Source organism: Myotis yumanensis, unplaced genomic scaffold, assembly GCF_028538775.1.
Source record: "Myotis yumanensis isolate MYYU_CA2020_CCGP unplaced genomic scaffold, mMyoYum1.0.hap1 SCAF_16, whole genome shotgun sequence".
Taxonomy (NCBI): domain Eukaryota; kingdom Metazoa; phylum Chordata; class Mammalia; order Chiroptera; family Vespertilionidae; genus Myotis; species Myotis yumanensis.
The window spans coordinates 30420141-30444896 of record NW_027223767.1 but is presented as its reverse complement, the minus strand read 5'-3'; the positions used below and the strand labels follow the sequence as shown (position 1 = coordinate 30444896).

Genomic DNA, 24756 nt, shown 5'->3' with positions numbered 1-24756 from the left:
AGGTGTCCCACTCTCTCCAGGACATACCCCTTGTTTGGCTCAGCACTTAAAGATCTTCCCAATGCCGCCTACTTGCTTTGTCAGGTTCCATCATCCATCCTCCCCCCAAATGATGCTGTGCTTCTATCTAGGGTCTCTTCAATAACTTTGCAAATTTTGGTGCCCTGAACTGGGGCACCCTGACTTCTCTCCCAACTGGAAGCCTGCCTGCAGGCTTCAGCCCTCGTGCACCACACACACGGGCTCACCATGGACCAGGGCAGCCCAGGTTTTACCCAGAGGAGGAGCCAGCGTTTAAGGGAAGGCATCCTCCCAGCCCAGTGCCCTTCCAGGGCTCTCACCACAGCCTGGCACTGAGCCTTGCATATCAGAAAAAGTGCAGGAAGGGTCCTCCCTGTGACATCATTTGGCACTTGCATTTGTCACTGTGTTCGTTTCCCAGTTGGGGAAATCCAGGTGGATCCATGATTAGATTACACAACCCTCACTGTTCAATCTTATTACCCCAAAGTAGTATCAATGGAAATTAAAATTTTTCTTTTATTGAAAAGACTGAAGGAAATATCATTCCCCCACAGAAGGAGGGAAGTCCGAGGCCTCGATGCTGACCAGGGCTGCCTGCCCATGGAGTGCAGCAGCTGAAGGCTCGGAGAAGCAGATTCTCCCAGACCCTGAACCTCCCTTCTTCCTCCCATTTCTAGGCACCTCGCTTAGGGCGACTCCACCCGGTGATACGTGGGTGTAACATTTATGTCACTTAGAGAAAGCCACCCTTTGCTTAGTTATACGTCCCAAGGACACAGACACAGCACCGAGTTTAACAGTCGGCAGAGGTCAGTGCTTCCCCTCCTGCTCTCTTGTGACCTCTACCTGTTTTTGCACAAGTTTAGGGTTTGGTGTCTGTTCTCGCTTCAACCGCATGGAATCAGAGAGAGGAACCGAGGCAGAGGGCTGAAGGCACACACTCATGGGTTTCCTGCCTCGAGGGTCTTTCGGCATGATGAGCGGGGCTCAGCCACCGGGGCGGGAGGCTCCCCTGCTCTGTGTGGAGCAAGATTGAGAGGCGGGGTATGGGCTGAAATGACAAACAGTGACTCTTCTACAAATTGGAGGTTTATTTCCACAAAATGTGAAAAGATTTGACTGAAGCTCCTTGCTCATCAGAGTGTGTCCATCGAACTTCCAATGAGACAAGTGAAGGCTGCTCTGTGAACGAGGTGGTGGGACCATGAGGCAGTCTCAGTCCAGCACGTCCTGGTCCGTACTTTGCTACCCGCCTGCCTCAGCGACCTTGCTTGTACAGGGGGCTGTGGGGTGTCAGCTGGCTCACACTCTGTGGCTCTTCTGTCTTCTCCATATGAAAAATCCCTGTCCAGGGTAAGACCTAAAGTGAGGTGCTCTGGAGATGGAGCAGTAGGCATTACAGGGATCTAGAGAGGAAATGGATTCGTTTAATGTGTCATAATTTGCAGAGGGGAGAGGCACATGAGAGTAACCCACTCTGCCTCTGAAAAAATGCCGGGCGAGCACAGGCCCGTGGAGAGCAGGCTTCACACCAGCTGTCGGTGCATATCACTTTATTTATTGCAGGAAAGTGGAGAGGAATAATATGGTCAGAGATGAAGTCAATTCTTACTGGGTTAGCAGATACTAGCAACAGTGGATGCTCCCTCCTGGACTGAGTATTATTCCCTACCTTTTCCCGCCCTTCTCTGATAGTGCCAAACACTGTACCTGTACCAGGGGAGCCTGGCTGAGGCCCCATGCTCCTGGGGGGAGAGGGAGGGTGGTGACAGACCCAGCCACACAGTTCCATCTGCATAAACTGTTCCCAAAGGAGGGGAAGTGGAGCTCTTTCTTGTGAACTACAGGGTTAAGGCTCAAATCTGGAGGTTGTACACAAGTATTCATATCAGTGCTTCTAAGCCGTCCCAGTGATTTCCTCCTTGGTCACCAGTGACAAATGCAATTAGCTGCTCTGTAGGAACGGATGCTACACCAGCCTGATCACCTGCCACTCTTGCTTTAGGAATACCAACGGGGGAATCAGTAAGCTCTCTCCTTGAATAAACTGGTTGTTGACAAAAACAAGCGTTCTCCACCACCCGTGAGGGGCCCTTTCGCATAGGGCCCCGTGAGCCTGGAAGACAGCAGCACCAAGAGGGAGTCGTAGGTAATCTCAAGGTCATGTGGATTCTGGGGTCCTGGTGCCGAGAGCATAGGTGTCCGCAGGGGTCCTGTCAGCAGCGGTGGGGAGACCTGTTGCCCTGGAAATGGAGACAGCGACTCTGTAGGCACTACTAACCTCTGTGACTACCATCGCTCCAGGCTTAACAGTGACAACTTCCCATGAGTGACAGAGGCAGCCTTCCCCGCACTGGCCTGTTGGGCAGTGACCTGCAGGGAGTGGTAGGTCCCCATCTCTCCATTTGCTCTAAGAGAACTGACCTCGACGTTGAGGCCTCTAATCCACAACAGTGACTAGGTCTGTTTTCTTTCTCTGCTCTTTGGATCATGGTTTGCCTTCATCTTTGAGTTCCCATGGAGCTTGCCGATTTCATGCTCTATTTTCCTTCACAAACAGGACCTTGGTGTGATGAGGCTGGAATGATTCCTCTTCAGTGCTAGTGTGTGCTGGGCTGAACGTGGGGGTAAAGAAATAACGGACGTGAGGCTTCTTCCTCGCCCCAGCCCTCCCCTGCTACCTGGGGTGCAGGCTCCCGGGGCTGAGACCAAGGGGCAGCCCTGCTTCTGTGTAGGAAGACCTCATGGTACGTGTGTACCCTTCACTGCCTTCTTGGGTGTGTGCAGGGTAATAAATACTGAACGGGACAGTGTGACGGGGGCTGGAGCATGGCTCTGTGACCCTGTGTCCCCGTGTGCCACACAGAACCTGAAACATTCGAGGGGAAGCAAAACGCCAGTTTGATTCCAGTGCTGGGTCTCCCGTGCCTTCTCGTTACAGTGGTTTCCGTAGTAAAAGGCAGCTCTAGTCTAGCCCTTTTCTCTGGAGGCAGGGCGAGGGCGGAAGCTCTCTCTACGTCGAAGGGGAGTCCATCGTGGACAGGATCCGGACGACTTCTGCTCGCTGAGTGGGTGAGATGTGCTGGGTCATGTGGACAATGGAATCCATGGCGACCTCTGGATTGGCCTGGACCAAGCTGGAGAGGAAGATTTGGGAGGTGAAGAAGAGAGAGGCAGCAGCGTCTAGATCAGGGCAGTGACAAACCACCCGCAAACGAGCTAGCAGAGCTCACTGCTGACACTCGTCAGCACCTGCCGTTTCCTACATGGAAAATGTCCCCAGCAGCAAGGGAGGTAGCGAGATAAACCGGAAACATTTCACCATGGCAAACGGTAAGGAAGCGCTTCAACAAACCAACACCAATGGAGCCTGGCCTGGAGTTAGCACGAAGGTCTAACTGGCTAAATCTGGGACATCAAAGTAAGAACGAATTAAAAACTACTGAAAAATAGAAATCCATTCGTGTAACCAATAGTGAATATATAATGAATGAGGAGGAGCGAGGACTTCTGCTTGTAGCAGAAGTGGAGTGGTGGCTGGGATTGAGGAGGTCCTGATGGAGTTGGAAAGTTACTTTGAGACCTCACAGTAAAGACTGGATCAAGCAAGAAGCATCCACGGAGGCCAAATCCAGGTGAAATTTCTGATGAGTACAGGACGTTTGCATAGCCTTGAAGTGTCTCCCCACAGACTGCTCACTAGGTACAAGGGGAAAATCGGTGATAAAAAGTGGAGAAACTGAGTAACATCATGGCCAGATGGTCGAAACAAACACGAGGGGCAGATGGCATCATGCGGCTCCAGATGTGGGCCCCGTGAAGGCCACCTCCCCACATACGTGCTGTTCTGGCTGAGCACATACGATCTGAGTCTAGTCAGGGAACAGCCGAGAACGAGCAGCTCTACGTATGGATTAGACAGGAGAGCAGGCACCCTCATCAGCGATACAGCCAATCGGGTAAAATGTAAACAGCGCATCTGGGCACAGATTTGTTCTTTGCACTGTTTTTAGTTTTAAACTTTTCTGTAAGTAAAATGCTTCCAAATAAAACACTTTAAAAGATGTTCCCGCAGTCTCTACCCTCTACCCCCTGCGATGGAGAAGCCTGCAGGAGGAGAGAGGCGGCGGCTCCCCAGGAAGCTGCGTGCCATCACTTTCCTCCCAGAATTGTTCACCCAGTCGGAGCACCTGCCTCTGGGCACAATGAACTAAGTCTGCCGCTAGCTGAGGAGGGACCGTGCTAGAGGGCTGTCTTATCTGTGGGTCACTACAGCGGTCTCTGGCAGAGAGAGGCCACAAAGATTGTAGGCGTCACCATCTCCAGATTTGTTCTTAAATCTTTTATTCCAAGAGGTGAGCCCCACTTCTAGAGGAGCCCCCCCACTGCGGCTCACCTGCGGATCTGCTTGAGGACATAGTCTCTGTTGATGTATTTGATGTTTTCCTCTATTACTGAGCGAACGCCGTCCTCCTCTGTCAGCTGTTTCTCCAGCCACTCGACCAGCTCCTTGTTGTTGTCCCAAATGTAGGCCTGTAAACAGATGAACCCGGTCAAACACCAGGGCCAGGCTGGACCCCCTAATTGTTCGATACTTGGAGAATGGATTCTGTCACTGTTGACATTGTAGAATAAGGAAACACCAGGCCTCGAGTCAGGCGCTGTCCTCACCTCCCCTTCCTTCTCTGGACACGGATGGAGATTGGGAGCATCCACAGGGTCCCTCTACGGCAGTGGATCTCAACCTGTGGGTCGCGACCCCTTTGGGGGTTGAATGACCCTTTCACAGGGGTCGCCTAAATACATCCTGCATATCAGATATTTACATTACGATTCATAACAGCAGCAAAATTAGTTATAAAGTAGCAACGAAAATAATTTCATGGTTGGGGGTCACCACAACATGAGGAACTGTATTAAAGGGTCTCGGCATTAGGAAGGTTGAGAACCACTGCTCTAGAGGCATCAGTGCCCACATTCTGGCGCTGGCCTGTCACTCTAGGTCTCTACCGAGTCCACAAAGGCTGAGGAGACTAGTCAGAAGCCCAGTTTTTAGTAAAGTGCCGATTGAGTGGGAAAGGCTGGCTGTTTGTGGTTGAAAATGACATGTGTCCTTTCTGAGGAACTGAGGCCCAGGAGCTGCTGCCTGGTTGTGGCGTCTGGCACGGAGGAAGGACCTGCCGCAAGGGGACAGGCACCAGGTCATAAATCCCTTTTACTCTCGATGAGCGTATTTCAAATGGTCAAGACGTCTGTAACCCTGAGACCCAACAAACCCTTCTTTTTTTTTTCAAGATCATTTAGCTGAGTATTTCCTAGGTAGTTGACTACATAATAATTCAGGAGTGTGTTAGAAACCTAATAGCCTGCTCTTCTCTCATTTTCTTTACAAATCATTTAGGAATCGTTTTGTTAATGGTTTCCGGAAAACCAAGTACCACCATTAGGGCTCATTCATATTTATGTCATTTTGTTTGGGTAATTAAACACAAAGCTCGTCATTTAAAGGTGCGCTATCCTTCTCTGTTATCACTAACGAAGTCAAAGTCAGAATGACAATGAGTTTGGTGCTGTAATTTAATAGGTGGGTGCATTAGGGACTCAGGCTTAGGAAACTGGGGTCTACCACAGTTGTGCCTGCATCACACATTCAGGAGGCCACGTGCAGGGAGAACCAGCCCTGATTTCTAACTTCCTGTTTTGTGCCTTTAAAAATAATGGTTTCTTTTCAGACTCACTACCCATCTCTAACTTAGCTGGCAAGTCAGATGTGACTGGTTATTTATTATATGTCGTGTAATTGACTCCACATTTCCAACAATTCTAAGAGTCCTTCACAGCTGAAGGCCTGGGAGCCCCAGGATCAGCAATGTGCCTTTTCTAGCTCTTCGCCCATCTCTGTAATCACTGATAGAAAGATCAGGTCTCCTAGTCAGGGTGGTGTGGCCACGATGGTGCGACCTGAGCGAACCTCCCCCTCATCTTACACGTGAGGAAATAGAGGCTGACACACCTTGGAGCCTCAGGGGCAGGAAAGCATCTTGTTTGGGAGGAAAGGAAGTGTCGACGCGTTCCCCGGACACGGTCCTAACTCCTGCACCCCTGAACTCTGACATCTCCATCGCTGGAAATTTAGACTTTGCTCCGTGGCTCGAGGCCCTCACAACGCGCCCCCACTTATGGAGCTCTGGAGGTAGGAAAAACTAAAACAATGACTACTGCTTGGATTTCTGTATGGAAAAAACAACAACTAGGTTTAGCCAAGAACCCCAAAGCCTTTCATTTAGGAGAATATTTAATACTCTTATTAATCATTTTTAATCCGTTTGCTGTTAATTAAGAAACAGCATGATGCTTTCCTATCAACATATGCCAGGGAGCAGATTAATTGTGGCTTAAGATAATGCTCCTTGATTGGTGTAATGTATTAGCTAACGAGATGCCTGCTTCTAACGATGCTCAGACACCACACTGAAGAGCCAGCTACCCTCTTGAGAAAACCCCTCTGTCTTCCCCTCGTGCAGCCACAGAATGTGCTAGGTGTTTAAACAAAAACACATTCCTCGACAGGACAAGGGCAACACATCCCAAGTGTTAGAACTGTTGCTCTGAAGTCTCCCCTTTGCAAACGTCCTTCTGTGAATGATCTGTTCACAGTAGAACAAGTGGATGACAGCCAACAGGCCAACCCCACTTAAGTTCAGCTCGCGGCGCTGGTACACAAAGGCAGAGGGGTCGCAGATCTGATTCAGCCGCACTTTTAGTAAGAATAAACAAACTTAAGCACCCATAGGTTTTCCCGTCACAGACTTGGGAGGATGTTGTGAGCTAACTTCCTTCCCTGGGGAAAAGCAAGGGTCCCCCCTGCTGGGGCAGGGTGTCTAGAGTGTCTGCCCTCTCAGAACAGTGTGCCAACCCTAGTCCCAGAAAAAAAAAAAGACATTATCATTTCCCTCTGAAAATTATGAAAATGTGGCTCATTATTCCTAGTGTCCAGGTGTTGACTTTAAACAAGTGTGAAATGCTGGGCGGTTAACCTCACAACAGGGCTGACACTCATCTCAACCAGAACATTTTAAAACCAATAAAATATCGATTATTAAACATCCCTACAGTGGTCTTACAACAATGTTCAGTAGGCACTTTATCACTCTCTGCATCAGCAGATAAGTATCTCTAGCACTACTCAGCCTCACTAATTGTGTGTAGTAATTAGTCTATCTTACAAAATCTAAATGACCTGTTTGAAAAGTTTCATTTCTAACCTACTAATAGCTGTGAAGTCCTCTTTACTCAGTGGTACAGCAGGGCCAGGGAGCGACCCGGGCACAGCCTGGTGGATGTGAGCCCTGATGACCATGCCCGACAGATAACTCACCCGTGAGCAGCCTGGAGACACCTCCAACAATGGGATTTTTTCCGGAGGCTTTGGAGTACAACAGCCATGTAGGCTGGGGTCTCCTGAGAGCCACTCCAGTCTCAGGTTCTGCCTCACCTCCTGCCTCCCTGGCCCTAAATCAGAAGTGTGATACATAGACCATGGGTAACTTGAGGCGAGGCCTTGGGGATGGGGGAAATCCAGAATAAGAGTGAATGGGTAGATATCTGGAGAGTAAGGAGGTACTCTGGCATCTTGGGTTGAGGACAAGTTAGAGCAAGCCAAAACAAAGGTCAGTTACTGATAATCTACTATGCTCTTGAACCACCACCCTCCTGCCAAGATCATTAACACCTTAAGCGCCCAGTCAGTCACCGGTGACTGACACTATACTTTCTGTCCCGAAGACAAAACAGGCTGGGCGCTTACTGTGTTAAGTTGTACATCTTTAACTCTTAGTCTATGTTACTTTATTTTCTTACCATCTAACAAGCTGTGCTGAGAGAGAAAGAAACGGGCATACACTGTCTACTGAATGCCAGTCATTGTGTTCCACGCTTTACTTATGTTATTTAAGTCTCATGGAACCCTGTGTCTTACACATGAGAAAACAGAGGCTTAAACAGTATGTCTGCACCAGTAAGTGGCAAAGCTGGGATCCAAAAACTTTGAGATTCTAAATTCATGTTTTAGGACCCATTAGAATTGCTCCATGCAGAGTTCCAATCTCAATTTTTACTATGGGGGTGGGGGGTGGGGGTGGGGAGAGGGAGAGATCAGTCGGTTTGAAAACCCTCAAACTGTGGATCTAAAATTAAGAGAGAAAGCGTGCCCATGAAACAAACGTGTGCCCTGTTTGATTGAAACCTACCTTTCAGGGAGCTGCAGTGATGCTTCCCTTCTGCTGCAGGAAAACTATGAACCATACCCTATTTCCAATGACGGGACTGTCCCAGGGACTCAGACAGAATCCCGTAACTCACGGTAGCAGATTCCTCTAAGGCAGTGATTTTCAACTGATGAGCCACAAGAATTTTAAAAACATGCAGTACCTGACTATTTAGTCAGGGGCACTGACCTCTTTTCCCTTAGATTGTAAAAAAAAAAATAACAGCCATCCTGTGTGAATGCCCTGCCCTGAACCATAAATATATAGGCCATATAATAGAGTTGCACCTTATTGGTCAATTCTTGGTACCAGAAATCCTTACATTCAAGTTATAGGCACCTGATTTTTAAGAAGTCACTTTGGAGCAAAAAGAGGTAGGTAATTAGTATTTTTTGGGGGGGTGTCATGAGATGAAAAAGGTTGAAAATCGCTGCTCTGGGGGAAACAAAAGAATTACAGCATCCAGTTAGGTAGTATCACAGTGTCTTCAAATTTTTAGTCCCAGAATCTCCTTTTTTAGGATTAAGATTAAAAAAGCAAATTATCTAGGAAAAAAGAACGCAGCATGGCTAATAGAGGCCTACCACTAAATGCCTTTCCCGACCAGTAACCACAAGGATTAGAGTCACTTCTTGGTGCAAAGCTGGGGTCTAGACTCAGCCAGGCTGCACTTGAGAGCACAGCACACAGGATCTAGGACTGTGTGAGGGACCAACAAAAAGTGACGGTGTTAAGCCATCCCCAAACACTGAGCGGACTGCATGTCAGCCCTTCAGAGGCAGCACACGGCCTTTGAACATTGCTACACTTTCTTCTCTCAAGGGCGCTGCAGATTTTATCATCCACCCCACACTCAACTAGGTCCTACTGAGCCTGCAGAATATAGAAGGAGGTTTCAAAGCCACCTCGCGGGATCACCGGCCTTCCTCTCTCTCCTTGGCTGTCCTGGGCTGAGGTGCAGGAGGATGCTGTTTGTAAACGGGGCCAGGGAAGTGGCCTCCCCCAGCCAGGAGTCTGTCCACACAGTCAATGTTCTCTCCATCATAAGAAGTGGAAATGACCTCTTCCTCCAGACGCAGTCCCCTGGGAGCAGGACGCTAAGGAGCAATGGAGGACCTCTCCACTCACTTCACGCTCGGAGGAAAGCTATTCCTTCCCCTCATCCCTGTGCCTACTGAGGCCGCGCACGTCCATTAGTGACTAATGTGGTAGGAAGGCGGGACGGGCCTCTCCTGGCCACACGCACACACTCCATTTACCTAGCCAGCCACTCTTAACTGGAGAACAACCTCTTATTTTACACTTGCATGACTTTCAATGCCAACTTCCACTAGAAGCTGCCAGTAGCCACTGACAAAATTGTCTCACTCAATTATGATGCCACAGACTGACCTTAACCTGAACCAAATGTCACATGAGGCTGCACTCCCCTGCTGCACATCTGAAATATTTATCCAGAGAAGCTTTTCAGTCGTAAAAACATGGGTAGACGTAACACAAAGGTGCATCTTAGAAGGACCCTGATTCAGTGCCTATTACACTGACGCAAACCTAGGAGCCCCTTCCTGAGAACATGCAACAGAGGCCGCTGCCCCCAGGACTCCCGCCCAGCAGTCACACAGGCTTCTGATCGCTTAGCTCTCAGCAAAAGGTATTTTCAGCACCTACTACCAATATTCTGACAAAATGTTTACATGATGTATGTGACTTACTTTTAATCCATATACTAATAAAGGTTAAATTCTTGTACTTAGAAATAAAAGGCCTAACTTTTCCTTCATGTCTTCCCGTGGCTCTCTGTGCAGCCCGGGATTCCAGGGGCAGACGCACCTCATCTCAGCAGTCACTGCTCCAAGGCACGTGTCCTCTGTGAAGTTACCCCAAGAACACCCCGGACTCATAGCTCACACTTCGAAATTAGATCTCTAGTGGCCACAGCACCAACCACCTCAATCACCATCACCTCTTCGGCGTCTTGCTCCTGCTTTCTTCAATTCCACCCTCCACACAGCCTGAGCAGTCTTCCTACGACCAAGTCAGATGATGTCTCTGCTGCTTAAAATACCTCAGTGCTTCCCCCAGGGCCAAGTTCAAACCCCTTAACACGGCCTCACATGATCCCAATCTCTGAGCCACCCTGAAATACCTGCAATGCATGACACTCTTGTTTCTGCCTGGAACGTTCCTCCTGCATCCCCAAATCCAACCTTTTCCTCTGGTTCCTCTCTACATTGTTCTCAGGTCTCTGCTACATCCCTTCTAGAAGGCTCCCCAGACCCCCCTCCTGCTCCCCACAGAGCGGACTGGTGTCGTGCTCCGTGCTGTGCTATGTTTAACCTCAGTCTCACTGTGGTATGTGGCGTCCCATAGGTGGAGAGGAACATCTGCCTCTTTAACTGCCATGTCCCCAAGGCCTAATGCAGCATCTGGTATTTAGTACATATTCAGAAAGGTTTGCTGAGTGATATAGAGTGAGCTGCAAAAAACGCCCTACGACTTCTCCTGCCCTTAGAGGCCTGGGTTCTGAGGTGACAAGCCCTGCATCCTTCAGGTGAGGTGGGAGCATAGCATGAGGCTACTCCGAGGGCGCCCACCTACCTTCACTGTTCCTTCCACTTCCACAAACCAGCGCCTCAACATGGCCTGGACCTGGCCGTCAGTCAGCTCAGGGTTGGCGTTGTGGATTTTCTTCTTGACCAGGTCCTCCAGCAGGAGGCGCCTCAGCCGCCAGTAGAAGAAGGTGCGGGATGTTTTCCAATCCAGGATGTCCTGTAACAGACAAGAATAACCCCAGTCACCCCAGTCCAGAGGGATCTCCAGGCACAAAAACCCACTCGCCAGCAGGCCGCTCAGAGACTTGAGAGCTGGCTGTGAGCCCCCTGCTCCGCAGATGTGTCCCAGTTCAGGATGTAGCCCCCTGCACCCACCACTCTGCTGACCACAGCACCGTGCACAGCCATGGGCCTGGCTAACTCGTAACCCCACTCTTGGCTGCGATGTTTCGGGGAAGGGGCTCTGAATTCCCAGATAACCAGAGTGAGGAACTGGGTTTGAGCAGATGGCTCCAACAACTTGCACACAAATCAGGTCTGTTAGCTGCTGCCGGAACCCTGACACTGTAGTAATTTGCAGCCTGAGCACCACCCGGGCAGCTCTCCTGCGTGACTCAGTTTCCCACCAGTAGAATGGAGCTTGCCTCCTGAGCAGTCCAGGAGGCAACCTAAATCATGAATTGTTTTAGGATGAGAGTGGATATAGGAAAAGGGAGACGTCTCTCCAAAAAATGGAAAATGGTTTGACCCGCACACACTGTTTTAATCTGCCCCCAACGGCTCCTGCTTGTGAGCCTTCAGATCTGACAAGTCAGAAGCAGCAACCACTGTACTTACGTTAATAACACCCTTCTCCTGCATCCGGCCCGGTGTGTCATGCAAGTCAGCAAACTGCACAGCTACCTGGTGGTAAATGGGAACCAGGAATTCCTCCCGCTCCTTCAGCTTGTTCTCCAGCTCCTTCCGCTCCGCTGCACTGAGCTCAGGGGTGCCTGCAATTAAAGTAACCTGCCCGTCACACGCTGAGGTGACCGGAACCTCTGTCCAGGAGCAGCCAGTCATGGGAAGCTCAAAACCGCCCCTCCCTCTGTGACCCGCCCCCCGTTGTCTTCACCACCTGGGATAGCAGGGCTCCCGGAGACGCCACGGGGAGCACACACGTCCTCCTTTCCCTGTGGAGGTCACAACTGTGGAAGCAGCCGCAAGAGTCCCTGTCCCCAGCCTCCCCCGAGCAGGGACAAACCACCACCTGGAAGCCGGAGTGTCTCATCCTCTCACCGACTGACAGCCAGGTCCCTCCTTTCCTGGCGAAGGACCCCATGCCCTGTGACCTGCTGGACTCTCAGAACATAGAACATGGGACAGCACCCCTTGTGCTTCTGGAACAAACCACAGCTCTTCTCTCCTCACACCAGCACCCACCCAACTCAATAAGGACCCAAATGGCTTTTAAAGTCACAGGCTGCTTTCCTCCACAGCTTCTCACCTCAGGTTTGGATGCTCTTAACCTGAAATTTATAGAATCCAACCTGGTGAGAGCCGGGTCTGTGTGTCTCATGCCAGCTCAGTGGGCCTGCCAGCCCTCTGACTCCTGCCTGGGCTGCTACGGACAGAGCCAACCCCTGACCACAGTGGCAAAGACACTCTAGTTCCTGGGCTAAAAGAGAAGGAAGAGGGGAAAGAGAAAGGCAGCCCACTGAGCCTATTTGGTCAGAGCTTCTAAAGCACACGGACCCTCAACTGGACAGACAGGAGCGTTTGCAATTCCTTCTCCATCACCGTGTCCCAGTCGAGGTGCTGCTGCTGTACTTTTATTCCTAACTGCTCTCAGAATGAACTGGCCATCAATACGGAAATGGTGGTTGCCTGCCTAGTAAGAAGGAATAAGTCTGGCTGAAGGAGCTCTAGGTGATCATCCCTGGTGTTGAGGACAACCCAAAGGGCTTTGTCACTAAAGCTGACAAGTAAATACATGGCCACAGGTGACGGGACGCAGAAGAAAAAGGTCTTTTTCAAGCATGTCTGTCAGGGAACAGGCCTGGCTGTTTATGCCACTATGAATCATATGCCATAAACAGCCTTGGGCTGCTGAGTGAGCCGTAAGTATTATATACAAACACATGTTAATAGAACAGGGATGTAACTATAGTACCTAGATCCATTTTTTTATGAGGTTTTTGGATGCCCAACTCTACTTAAAAAACCCCACACACCATCACTACTTTAAAACAGTAAAGCACAGAGCTGGAGGCCATCTCTTCTTAGGCTCCCACACAGAGGACAATCACAGACTAGTCACTCTGGTCCCTGACACCTCAGCAGCCTTCTTTCCAAAGCAGGGACACAGCTTGATGGCGCTGGGCCCCATGCAGTGGGATGAGATGAAGGCCCATTCATTCTAACTGGATCTGCCTGGAGAACGGATGGGTAGAGGCCGGCTACAAGTTTCTGCGAGGAGACTGCCTCAGTTATTACACCCTGACAGGGAAGCAAACATTTTTCCTCCTCCAGTAAAGGAACCACAACTCCTTGGAGAAACAGCTGATTCCAGGGATGGGGCAGGGAAAATATAAGATGAGCCTGGAACACATTGTCACAAAGAACAGGAAGCACTGATAAAATGACTGGGACATGTTAAAAGGACATGAGGGTGCTCCCATTGGCCAAATCAGGGACAATTCGAGTAGCAAATTTATAAAAAAAGATAAAGTGTTTATTATCAGACAGATCATTTATGGAATCAAATAAGAGCCCGAGTCCATCCTGATGGAAATGGTCAAATGGGAGCGAAGGGAAAGCTCTCCCTTCCAGCAGACTAACAACGAACAGACACAGAGGAGTGATGGGGTTAGGTCACCATTTTACAGCCACCACAGTAACTGACTTTGCCAAGAAAGATCAATGGATATGAAAACCAGCAGGTGAAAGTTGGATGAGGAACAGGACATTTACAGTCTCAAGTATCTCCTTACAAATTACAAAGGGGAGAATTTTACAGTGGGTTTAGCCCAGGGAACAGAACCTTAAATGTGATCAAAGTTACCATGGGCAAGAACAGCCTCCCGAGAGGTGGCTGGAGAAGGACATAAAACCACTTCTGCAATATTCCTGCCCAAAACGCAGTCTGTCTCTCACCATGGGGAAATATGAGACCAGCCCAAACTGAGGAACAGGCTACAGAAACGTGGCCTGTATTTTTCAAAAAGAGTCCAGATCAAGGAAAGGCCAAAGAATTATTCCAGATTAAAGAAGACTAAAAATACTTGACAACAAATTGGCAAAACTTGAATAGGAATCATGGGTTAGACAGTGGTGTTGTGTCATTGTTATAGTTCCTGATTTTGCTAAATATGTTGTGGTTATGTGAGGGAAAGTCTGTGTTTTTAGAAAGACACACTAAAGATTTACAGATAAAGGAGCATGATGTCTACAGATCATTCTCCAATGGCTCAAAGAGTGTGTGTGTGTATGTGTGTAGAGAGTGAGTGAGCACATGCCTATGAGCATGCAGAAATAAATGAAGCAAATTGGACAAGATGTGAATAGGTGAATCTGAGAACAAGGCATCAGAAGTCCTGTGTACTACTTTATAACTAACTCTTCTGAAAAATTATATCAAATGGAAAAGTAAAAAAAAAAAAAAAAAAAAAAAAAAAGCCCAACTAAAAAAAAATGTTGTTCCTGGCCCCCCAATGCATACAATCAATAATCAAAGCTAATAGTTACAGGGTACTAGGCACTATTCTAAGTGCTTTATATTTATTACCTTATATCAGCGGTTCTCAACCTGTGGGTCGCGACCCCTTTGGGGTCGGACGACCCTTTCACAGGGGTCGCCTAAGATCATCAGAAAACACATATATAATTACATATTGTTTTGTGATTAATCACTATGCTTTAATTATGTTCAATTTGTAACAATGAAAATACATCCTGCATATCAGATATTTACATTACGATTCATAACAGTAGCCAAATTACAGTTATGAAGTAGCAACGAAAATAATTTTATGGTTGGGGGTCACCACAACATGAGGAACTGTATTAAAGGGTCACGGCATTAGGAAGGTTGAGAACCACTGCCTTATACCATCCTGACAGCAGCCTCAGGAGGTTGGCATTCTTGTCCTCACCGTACAGGTGAGGAAACTGAGGTGCTGAGAACTGATGGACCTTACCAAGGCCACACAGCCAGGAAAGGGCACAACCAGGGCTCCGGGCAGCAAGGCTCCCGTAGCTTTTGGACACTATGCGATGCTGTCTCTGCGGCTTACTTGGGGCAGAGGAGACACATGCTTCAGTGGCAGGGTCCCTTTGATTTGAGAAAAGGCTAAATGCTGACAGCAGACTCCTGGCTGGTGTTGCTAAAGTTCCATCTTAGTTCCACTCCACAACTGAGACCAAGACGATGTCTCCAGTAAGCCCTGTTCTATAAGTCAGGCTGCAGATTTAAGGGTAGCTCCTCCTGTAATTGTGAAAAGCAGAACTAACACCCTAGCTCTGCTGGGGGTGGGAGAGGGGTGGCAGGATCATGGTTACGACTGAATAGAAAGTTTCAGACCTACAGTATCCTCCTGGGTAACCAACCAACATTGCGCTGATATGCACATCTATGTATATGTGCACCATATATAACACATAGCATTTACTGAGCACTGACTATGTGCCAGGCACTGCACTCAATGCTTTCAGGAGCACATAGCTCATAAGTCACCCGCACAATGCAGACTTATGTCTGGTCAGCTGTTACCACCACTGCCAGGCTGAATACCTAAATATTACAGAGCATTTTCCACGTTGCTTCACATCCATCATTTCTAATCCTTATAAAACCCCAACCTTATAAAAAAGGGTGTCCACTTTACAAATGAGAAAACCAAGGTTCTGAAAAGTGACTTGCCCAGTGGCATCCAGCTCTTAAGCCACAAAGTCAGGATGTACCTTGGGGCTGGTGTCCCTGAGGCTTGGGTTCCTCCACATTAAATGGAACTGAAGGCCATCAAGCAGGTGTCCTGGCAGTGATTGCCACTGAGGGGAATCGGCTGGAGAGCTTGGTTCACTGGGTTAGAGAGCGGTCAAGAGCCAGCTCAGCACTGGGCGCAGAGGGGGCTCACTTATGAGCTTGGGAGCAGAGCATTCTGAAAACAAGGCCTTGGCTTTACCAAGGTAGAGGGACAGAGAAGGCTGGCTCCTGGACTAACAAAGTTCGTGTCCACCCAATCAAGCTGTTCTAGAGCTTTGAAATAATGCCAAAATAGCCCTAGCTCGTTTGGGTCAGTGGATAGAGCATCAGGGCACATGCCTGGGTTGCAGGCTCGATCCCCAGGAGGGGGCATGCAGGAGGCAGTCGAGCAATGATTCTCTCTCATTGATGTTTCTATCTCTCTCTCTCTCCCTTCCTCTCTGAAATCAATAAAAATATATTTTAAAGGAAGGAAGAAAGAAAGCCACAATAAATACCTGTAACGTTCCGCCCCCGGAGACTAGGAAAATCAGAGAGCATCCCCCAAAGGCTGCCTTGCTTGGCCCTTCAGCAATGCCTCTGATCACAGTTCGGGACCTATCTCAAAAAAGCATCAAAGCAAAGGAAAGACAGAGGTAGAGGATGCATGTATTTTAAATGCACATGAGAAAGCCGAGGATGTGTGTGCTTTGTTTTAAGGGGGAGGTAAAAAGTCTTCTAAAATTTATTTTCTAAAACTAAAATGCCGCTCCGAGCCAGACAGACCCTTGTGCAGCACGCCGAGAGCCCTCTCGCCTTGTACAGCAAAGCAGCCAGCCCCGGTAATGATTTAGGGGAGATTAACAAATATGTCAATGTCTATTTTCTGCTTAATTTAAAAGCGGCGTCTATAAAGATTTTTGACTTCTGAACCCTGTTCTCCTGAAAGAAAGAAGGTAAGAATGAGGAGGGGGATAAAGAGTGATTATCCTATCATTGATCGTTTGTCAGGAGCATTTCTTATTCACTGGACTATTGTAAAAAGCTAAGCTCTCGATCAATCCTGTAAGCTCCCTGCACAATTAAATATCTTGGAATGGTTTTCTTTCTTTTCTAGCCAGATTGCAGGGCCTCAGGGTTTTTAGGAAAGCAAGTCAGGGTGTGTGTGTGTGTGTGTTTAAGAATATGTTACCGAGAGGAAAATCATTCTTTTCTAGAGCCCTACTTTTGGAAAAGGCTGAAATGAGAGAAGAGAGATAGGTTGCTCCATCAAACTTCCTTCCCAAATAAAAAGTCCCCATGAAATCCTAAAAATCCAACTTTATAATAAAAAATTTTAATGTAAAGAGTTAAATACAGCCGAACCGGTTTGGCTCAGTGGATAGAGCGTCGGCCTGTGGACTCAAGGGTCTCGGGTTCGATTCCGGTCAAGGGCATGTACCTTGGTTGCGGGCACATCCCCAGTGGGGAGTGTGCAGGAGGCAGCTGATCGATGTTTCTCTCTCATCGATGTTTCTAACTCTCTATCCCTCTCCCTTCTTCTCTGTAGGAAATCAATAAAATATATTTTAAAAAAAAAGAGTTAAATACAGAAGTCTGATCAAATGAGACGAGCTAACAGTTCTGAGATGTTACTATGTGCTGGTACTGTTTAAGTACTTTCCACCTCATTTAATCCTCGAAAGCCACAATAAATACCTGTAACGTTCCGCCCTAGAAGATCACACTGTCTGACAGATGAGGAAACTGAGGTGCAAAACGAAGTAACCTGCTCTGCACCCAGTGCTGACCTGGGCTTTCACTCTTCCCACAGCTTGGAAACGGTGGGGCTGGGGTTTGGGCTTAGGTAGACTGGCTTCAAAGCCTGTGCTCTTTACAGGAAACAGGTTAAATGGACCCATGAGTGTTCGTCGGGGAGCAGCCTGTCAGGTGTCTCAAGGCCAACGTAATGAAAAGCCACATCTCAAAAAGCTCCTGAGGAGAGAGCAGATTTCTGCAGCAGGTGGTGTTCTTTACCGCGGGACCCCGACGGAGGGAGGCGGAGGCCAGCCTCACCTATGGATGAGCAGGCCACATCCTACGGAGGAGGATTCGGAAAGAGGGGTGAGATCTACAACGCTTACAATAAAAATCAGGCGTAGGCTAAAAACGTCTCTGCTCAAAGGCACTAGATAACCTTGTAGAAATCTCTTCCCCTTTCTGAGCTCAGTTTCTCATTTATGTAACAACAATACTAATCTGGCAAATAAGAAAAATGTTTTGCAAAACAATGTGATATTAAAGTGTTTTTAAAAATATTTTTTAGTTATACTAAGAAGCCTATGTAAATTATAACCCAATTTTAATTTTTATGGGCCTTTCTTCCCTCTAAGAAAGCCATTCACTTTGATTGGTTAAATACTTATAAAGCTAAGAAAAGAATTAGACCACCTTCCCTACTAAGCCCCAGAAGATCTCAGCTATAGGAACACACCTCAGCCTTAAGACTGAAAAATCAGCATAAAAAAGACTGGAGACTTATTAAGATTCAGAAGCATAAATGTAAGTTGCTGTTTAAAAGATCTATGTAATCATATTTCCTATGTGGAGAGAAATTTCTCTATAAAGATAGTAAGAACAATGGGGGGAAACCCTGCAAAACTATTTCTGTATCCATAACAGGTGTGCCTTTCCTCACACAAAAGCATTCTTGAGAAACTGTGTAAATCAGATCCCGTGTAAAATGCCTCCAGGGAGCTATTTAGGAGGAGCCCTGCAGTGAATCCTTTGGTAAAGCAAATAATCCTTTTGTAATGGGAATAATTTCTCCCAATGTATCTAGTTTTTTAAAAAAATCCCATTTTCATAGATCTGCTTTTCTTCAAAGGGGGCCATACCTATCTAAACACAACTTCATTTGCATATTGATTTTAACAGCAATCCTCTCAGGGGATGTTTAACCCTAAGTTTCCTGGCAATGGTGTAGTGCTTTGCTGCTCATATTTTTAAAAAGTCATTAGAGTAAACCCAGAGATTTCCAAATAGGAATAAAAATTAGATGACTCCCCCTGCAGCCCTGCACTCCCAAGCAAACACCCCACACAAAAGAATCAGGAAGCAGCACAGAATTCTCTGAATTCTCGTGACAATATCCTGGGAGTCTTTCCTCTTTGCTTTCTCCAAGTAGCTCTCCCTGAGTTGGGCAGGTGCAGGAACAGGGATCTGGGTCAATGGGGCAAGTGGGGACAGACATGTCCTGGTGACAGCCTCCAGGCAGGCAGGAGCTTAGGTCAGTTTCAGGAAATGCCTGCAGGTCCTCTGGCTAGACAGAATTGTGAATCACTTCTTCCTGGGAAGAGGCAAGCCCGCGTGCTTTTATAAATACAACCAGGTTAATGGCTCAGACCAAACGACCCCTTCCCTTCTCTTTCCTGAAAATACTGTCACTGTTGCACTAAACTGCATCAGACTAAAGAGCTTCTGAATCAGTGGGATGGGGTAGGTTTTAAGCTGCTGCTCATTTCAAGGCGGAGGCTCCATCCTGTGCCTGCCGAGAACAGAGCCTGTGGTTAGGTGGCCGTGGTTAGTGAGGACGCTCCATGTACGATGGTGAGAGGGCCAGAGGCTACTTCCCAGACGTGGGTAGTGGAACTTAATTCTTTCCTAGTGTCCTTTCCAGTAAGGGTGCTGCTTTCTGCCTCAAACAAGCAAACTTTGGCGCTCTTCAGTTGCAACATCTTGAAGATGGACACAGATGTGAAAACACACAGCTCAGATACGTGATCATCTCAGCCAGAGAAGCAGCTCGGCCGCCCCGCACCTGACCCCCAGGAATGTCCGTTCCCGTCATCCTGGCTGCTAGCTTGGGAGGAAGGCATCCTGGAGATTTCTGCAGACAGTCCAGCCTCACTGCAGCCACGACATTCCACCTGCACCTGGGGGGCCCCGGACCAGGGGTGCTGGGTGCAGGGAGGCCAGTGCTGCCTCTGCCTGTTGTCGGACAGCCACTCCCAGGGCATGCTCCGTGTGGGCACAGCCAAGGTGCCACATGGCAGGCTGCCCGGCTGTCTGGGGACGGGGCCACCACGGAGATGTGTCTAGAGCACAATAAAGTTCCACTCATCGGCTCCTCTGCTCTTTGTAGAGGAGCCGATTGTACTGAGGGAGAGGGACAGTGGAGAAAGCACAATGGCTTCACACTTGAGCTGGACAGTTCTATCTAAATTGATTTGTCATTTCCCTCTGAACACAAGAGGAGGGGGAGGATCGAGGTGAGGACCTCAGGTCATGCTGGCACTCGGAGGCCAGGCTAGGAAGGCCATCCCGCTCTGCAGCCAGGCTCCCTGCTCCTGTCTCTGTGAGGAGATACAATGTCACAGAGACACAAGGAGGCCTTGAAGGGCGGGGGCTCTATCGCCAGAGGAGGAATTTAATTCCCTAAGGCAACCAGAATGGTAGGATGCTAATCTTCCCCACGCCCCTAACCAAGCCCCAGTGCCGAGAATGCAGGGGCAGAACTGGTCCAGCAATGAAAGGCTCCGGCATTGGGCTTACATCACATTTCTCTCTGGGGAAATTCTCTCCTTCACCTCTACCAGGAATCAATGTGTGTGCGGCTTCCATACTGTTATAATCTCAGACTGCAAACTAGTAATCCACCACCTTCCTACCTAAACTAAGTATGTAACATGACAAAAGGTCACTTTTAAAAAGTAAAAATTCTGAAAGAGATGAAGTTAACTGTTCAGAAATTAAACATTACTCATTACTTACAGAATAATAGTACTTATGTTTTTGAGCACAATTGGTGGTGCATTGGTTTGTCTAGGTCAGGGGTGGGGAACGTCCGGCCCGCAGGCAGTATAAGGTCCATGAAATCATTTGGTCTGGCCCTGCCAAGTCTTTAGGGGTGAGCTAGTTAAATGTCTGACCAAGGATAGCAGGTGATGTTTGAGTTGATAATTTGCATGGCCTGTGAATGATGCTATAAATGCTCACATGGCCTTGGCAGAAACGGCCCGCTCTCGGTGCTGACAGCATGCTCCCCAGCGCAGAGGCCAGTTTGGGAGGAGACTGGGACAAAAGGTAACATCCACTCCTGCAGGCTTTCTCCTAAACCTGGTTTTTCTCAGTGGAATTGGCTTTTGATTACAAAGGGAAAGAATTCTTGTTTAATTTTGATCAGGCTCAGTCTTCACCTGAGGTAGAATCTGAGGAAATCCTAAGAAAAGTAGAACATAGGGAACCAGAATTTCACTCTGGGCTCCAACGCACATTTATTTTGTATTTGAATGATTCATTTAACTCTTCTTTTTTGCCTCAATCTCCCAATCTGGAAAATGAGGTCACTTTCACCCGCTTTGTGAAAAAGCAGTCTGGCAGTCTCTGGTTCTAGGCACTGAGAAAGGAGCCAAAAGCCAATGTGAGCCCCAAAGGAATTGGGTCCTGTCCTGTCCTGTGACATCCCTGCTGATCTGTGTGTCACAGATGCACCGGGTGGGTCTGGGCTTCCTGAAAGACTGCCAACGCCTGAGAGGTCACTTCTGTCTCTTTCTTACTTCCTTTCCTACACCACTTGCAAAAGTGGACCTCAGCCACAGAGAGTGCCCGATACCAAACATGGCCCATCTGCTTCTTCTAACGATTAAGATGGATAGGAAATTATGCCAATCTCCAGGTTTGGAAAATGCCTCACAGATCGAAAGCTAAAGCACGTTCAACTTGGTCCTCACATGTGCTCTGTGGGGGTCCTGTCCCCCCTTTCCAGATGAAGAAGCTGACGTTCAGAGAAGTTAAACAATTTACTTGCAGGCAACATAGCCAAGAGGTGTACCTAGCTGCTTTTATTCCACACGCACTGCTCATGCTCCCAAGCAGCCTTGGGCCAGAGCCTGCTTCATATTTAGCAGACTAAGGATTCTTTCTCTAGTGCCATTTTGGTCAAGGTTAAATAAATATGGTTTTCTTCAATGCGGACAGTAAATTGATAATGAGATGATTTGTAACAAGTGATTAAACGGCCATCACTTGGGAATCTCCTCCCTCTCACCCTCCTATGTTTCTGAAGTGGAAAGGTGCAGGGTGAAGGTGGGAGCGATGTCACTTCCCTTGGAGAGGAAGAAGCCTCAGCCCTCCCCCTCGCCACCCAGGCATCCCGCAAACAGATGTCCGAGAGGATCCCTCTTCCTACCACCCAGTTACTCCGAAGGGATGATAACAGCTATTGGGGGGTTAAAAAGAGGCAGTGAACCCCCAGTTAATGAGCAGGAATTCAGCAGGCAGTGTAAGATAAATGGAGCTCTCTCTGCTTCTGCTAGAGTCAGCATGAACTGCGGCCCTGCGGCTTGTTTGTGGCAAATGGAGTGCACGAAATATCAAAGGGCAGTGATCCAGAAGAAGACCGACTTTGACAAATTTTAAATTGGCCAGAAAGAAAACCAGCAAAAAAGAAAAAAAAAAAAGAGAAAATTATGCAATTTGCTGTGTCCTGCAATTGTGGCATTGCTGCTTTTCTACAGAATTAGTGGTACAAACAGCAGCAACGATCGCTGGATGCTGGGAGCAATTATGCGCCATCTAAGTGAGATGCTTATCGGTGGCTGAAGCTTTTAGCGCTTTCTCTGTGTGCAGTTGTGAGGAACTTGCTCTTGAGCTGCAGTTACTTTAATTAAAGTGTATGGGGTTGGTCAGAAGTAATTATCCTGTTGGAGAAGAAAGAGGGAAAACACCCACCTCAGTAACTCTGGGTGGCAATAGATTTTAGAGACAACTTTGCCAATTTCTTGTTGTATGTGTGCATTTCCCATAAAAGGCCCAGGCTGCGGTGGGGTAGTTATTGGTGGCTGTTGCCTAATGGCAAACAATGGGACACAAACAGTGATTATTGCCACTGTGTAGGGCAAGCGACCTGGCTCAAGGCTGCAAACCCCAGGATGTGCAAACTGTAGACTGGAAGCAAACACTCAGAAGTTTCTGCGTCTCTAAGATGGTGAGGATATAGAGAGTCCACAAATGGCACTTCATTAATTAAATTACTATTTGGAACATAAATGAGCTAGCATCTCTCTTTTTTACACTTTCCATTCACTGCGTTTCACTACATTTTAAAGACAATCTCTCTGCTTCTCTGAAAACAAAACAAACCAACAAACAAAAGAAGCTCAAGCAATTATCTTTACTAACACAGCAAGGGGCTCAATGGGAGACCTGGGCAGAAAATCAGTGTTTTAAAAGAATCTGAAACTCATTCAGACTCTGAACTCAACACAGGGCTCCCATGGTGTAGTCTTATGTGCAAATTGCAAGTGCTTTCCAAAAGTTCCACAAACAAATGAGCAATAGAGCCCTGGCTGGAGGCATGAAGCGCAAACGCTCCCAGGGCTACTGCTACCACAGCCTCTGCTTGGAAGCACGGGGTGCACAATCTTTATTTCCATTTCTCTAGCTCAGAATGGCCCCAGAACACCACCTGGGTAGGTTTCCAGCTTTGCTATCCCATGACACTGACTCTCACATTCCTCAGAAACGAGGCAAGTTTGCCCAAAGAGACGAGCAGAAGCAGGACATTTAAGGCTAGCATATTCTCCGACTGATTAGCCTGCCCAATAGCAGCTTCTAGCTAATCATCCTTTACAAGGATATCCACAAGCCTAGAAAGATGGGCTATTTGAACTATAAGGATCAGAAGAAAAATCGGGTGACTTTTGCTTTTTTAGGGCCCACTTTCCCTCCTATTACACACACTATTTTATTCTACCAGGGTTCTTACCATATAGAGGACAGTAAATAAAGATTATCATGAATTTGATCAAATGCTTCAGTGCCTCCTCCCTTGGCCTAGAATGCACTCATTACAAATCAGTTGAATGGCTCATTGATTTGCCAGGAGCACAAGCAGACATACCCAATCGCTCAGCCAAGTGGATGTAGACGGGGTCCAACCGACGCATAGTTTTCACCAGATCCTTTTTGCGGAATTTGATTTCTACAGTCCCTTCTGGCTCCAGAACTGATGCCCTAGATCAAACAGAAAGAAAGAAAACATAACAAAACAGAAATAGAGGCCCTTTAAAGGAGGAGACAACAGAATGAGGCCAGTTACAATTTGTGGACCAGGAAATAGCTTCATTATGGTTTTGCCCACCCATGGTTCACAGACGTAATCCCAGGGAGAGAAGCAGGCACCAGAGAAGTATCGCAGTGAGGTATGAGAAAGGCCTGGCAAAAGGCAATTAAAGCATTCTCATTACCACACCAGTCTACTTCCACCTCAAAGGGAGAAGAATAAGGATTCCACCACCTACAGCTGATAAGGGTAATAGGAGTCCCATTATTTTCTGCTGGCAGGGGAACAACCTCCAGCCCTTGATGCCGATAGTCCTACACACAGCTGCCAGTCTGCTGGCAGCACGAGGCCAGGTCAAGCAGTAGAAAAATGTTCTGCTTACTAAAGTGAAAGATCTCAGGTTACATCTAACGATGTTCTATGACCAGGAACTTACCTAAACACCTTTCTTTTTTCTAAACTTTTACATTGAAAAAATTACTGCTCATGGTTACTGTGTTCATGGCACCGTTCTAAGAGCTGACATAGAAACGTTCAGGCATTGTTGTCCCCCATCCTACAGATACGGAAGTGAAGGTACAGCAAGTGAAGAGACTTGTACAAGTCTAACAAGGGCAGAGGTGTATTTAAAACCAGTCTTGTTCCAAAATCTGCACGGGAATTGTCTTTGATCTGATATCAGATCAGGGGCTGGGTTAGCACTTAAAAATAATAAATTCCTAAGCACAGAACTTAAGCCTAATGATTTGACAATAAAACTACTGGGTTCTCCTAAGCAGGTTTTGAAGTAGGAGGCTGACATGTTTGGGAAAAGAGGGACACAGGTGTTCTAATAAAATGACTGGATATAGGAAATGGCCTGGAAGATGTCAAGGAAATATGTGAAATTTACCTACTTTGGAAAGGGTTGAAAACAGATTATGAAAG

At 47.6% G+C, this 24756-nt stretch overlaps 1 protein-coding gene across 2 annotated transcripts in view; it reads right to left on the bottom strand.

Moving 5' to 3' along the window:
• Positions 1-1097: 1097 nt before the first annotated feature.
• The window catches only part of ACACA (acetyl-CoA carboxylase alpha), a 259649-nt gene continuing 235990 nt past the window's right edge, over positions 1098-24756 (bottom strand). For both annotated transcript variants that reach the window (XM_070393704.1, XM_070393705.1), the window contains 5 exons: positions 23668-23780; positions 11681-11835; positions 10890-11060; positions 4421-4557; positions 1098-3161 (listed from right to left, as the gene is read on the bottom strand). In XM_070393704.1, coding sequence (XP_070249805.1) covers positions 3038-3161; positions 4421-4557; positions 10890-11060; positions 11681-11835; positions 23668-23780 — 700 coding nt within the window. In that variant the 3' untranslated portion in view covers positions 1098-3037. The remainder of the gene's footprint in view (positions 3162-4420; positions 4558-10889; positions 11061-11680; positions 11836-23667; positions 23781-24756) is intronic.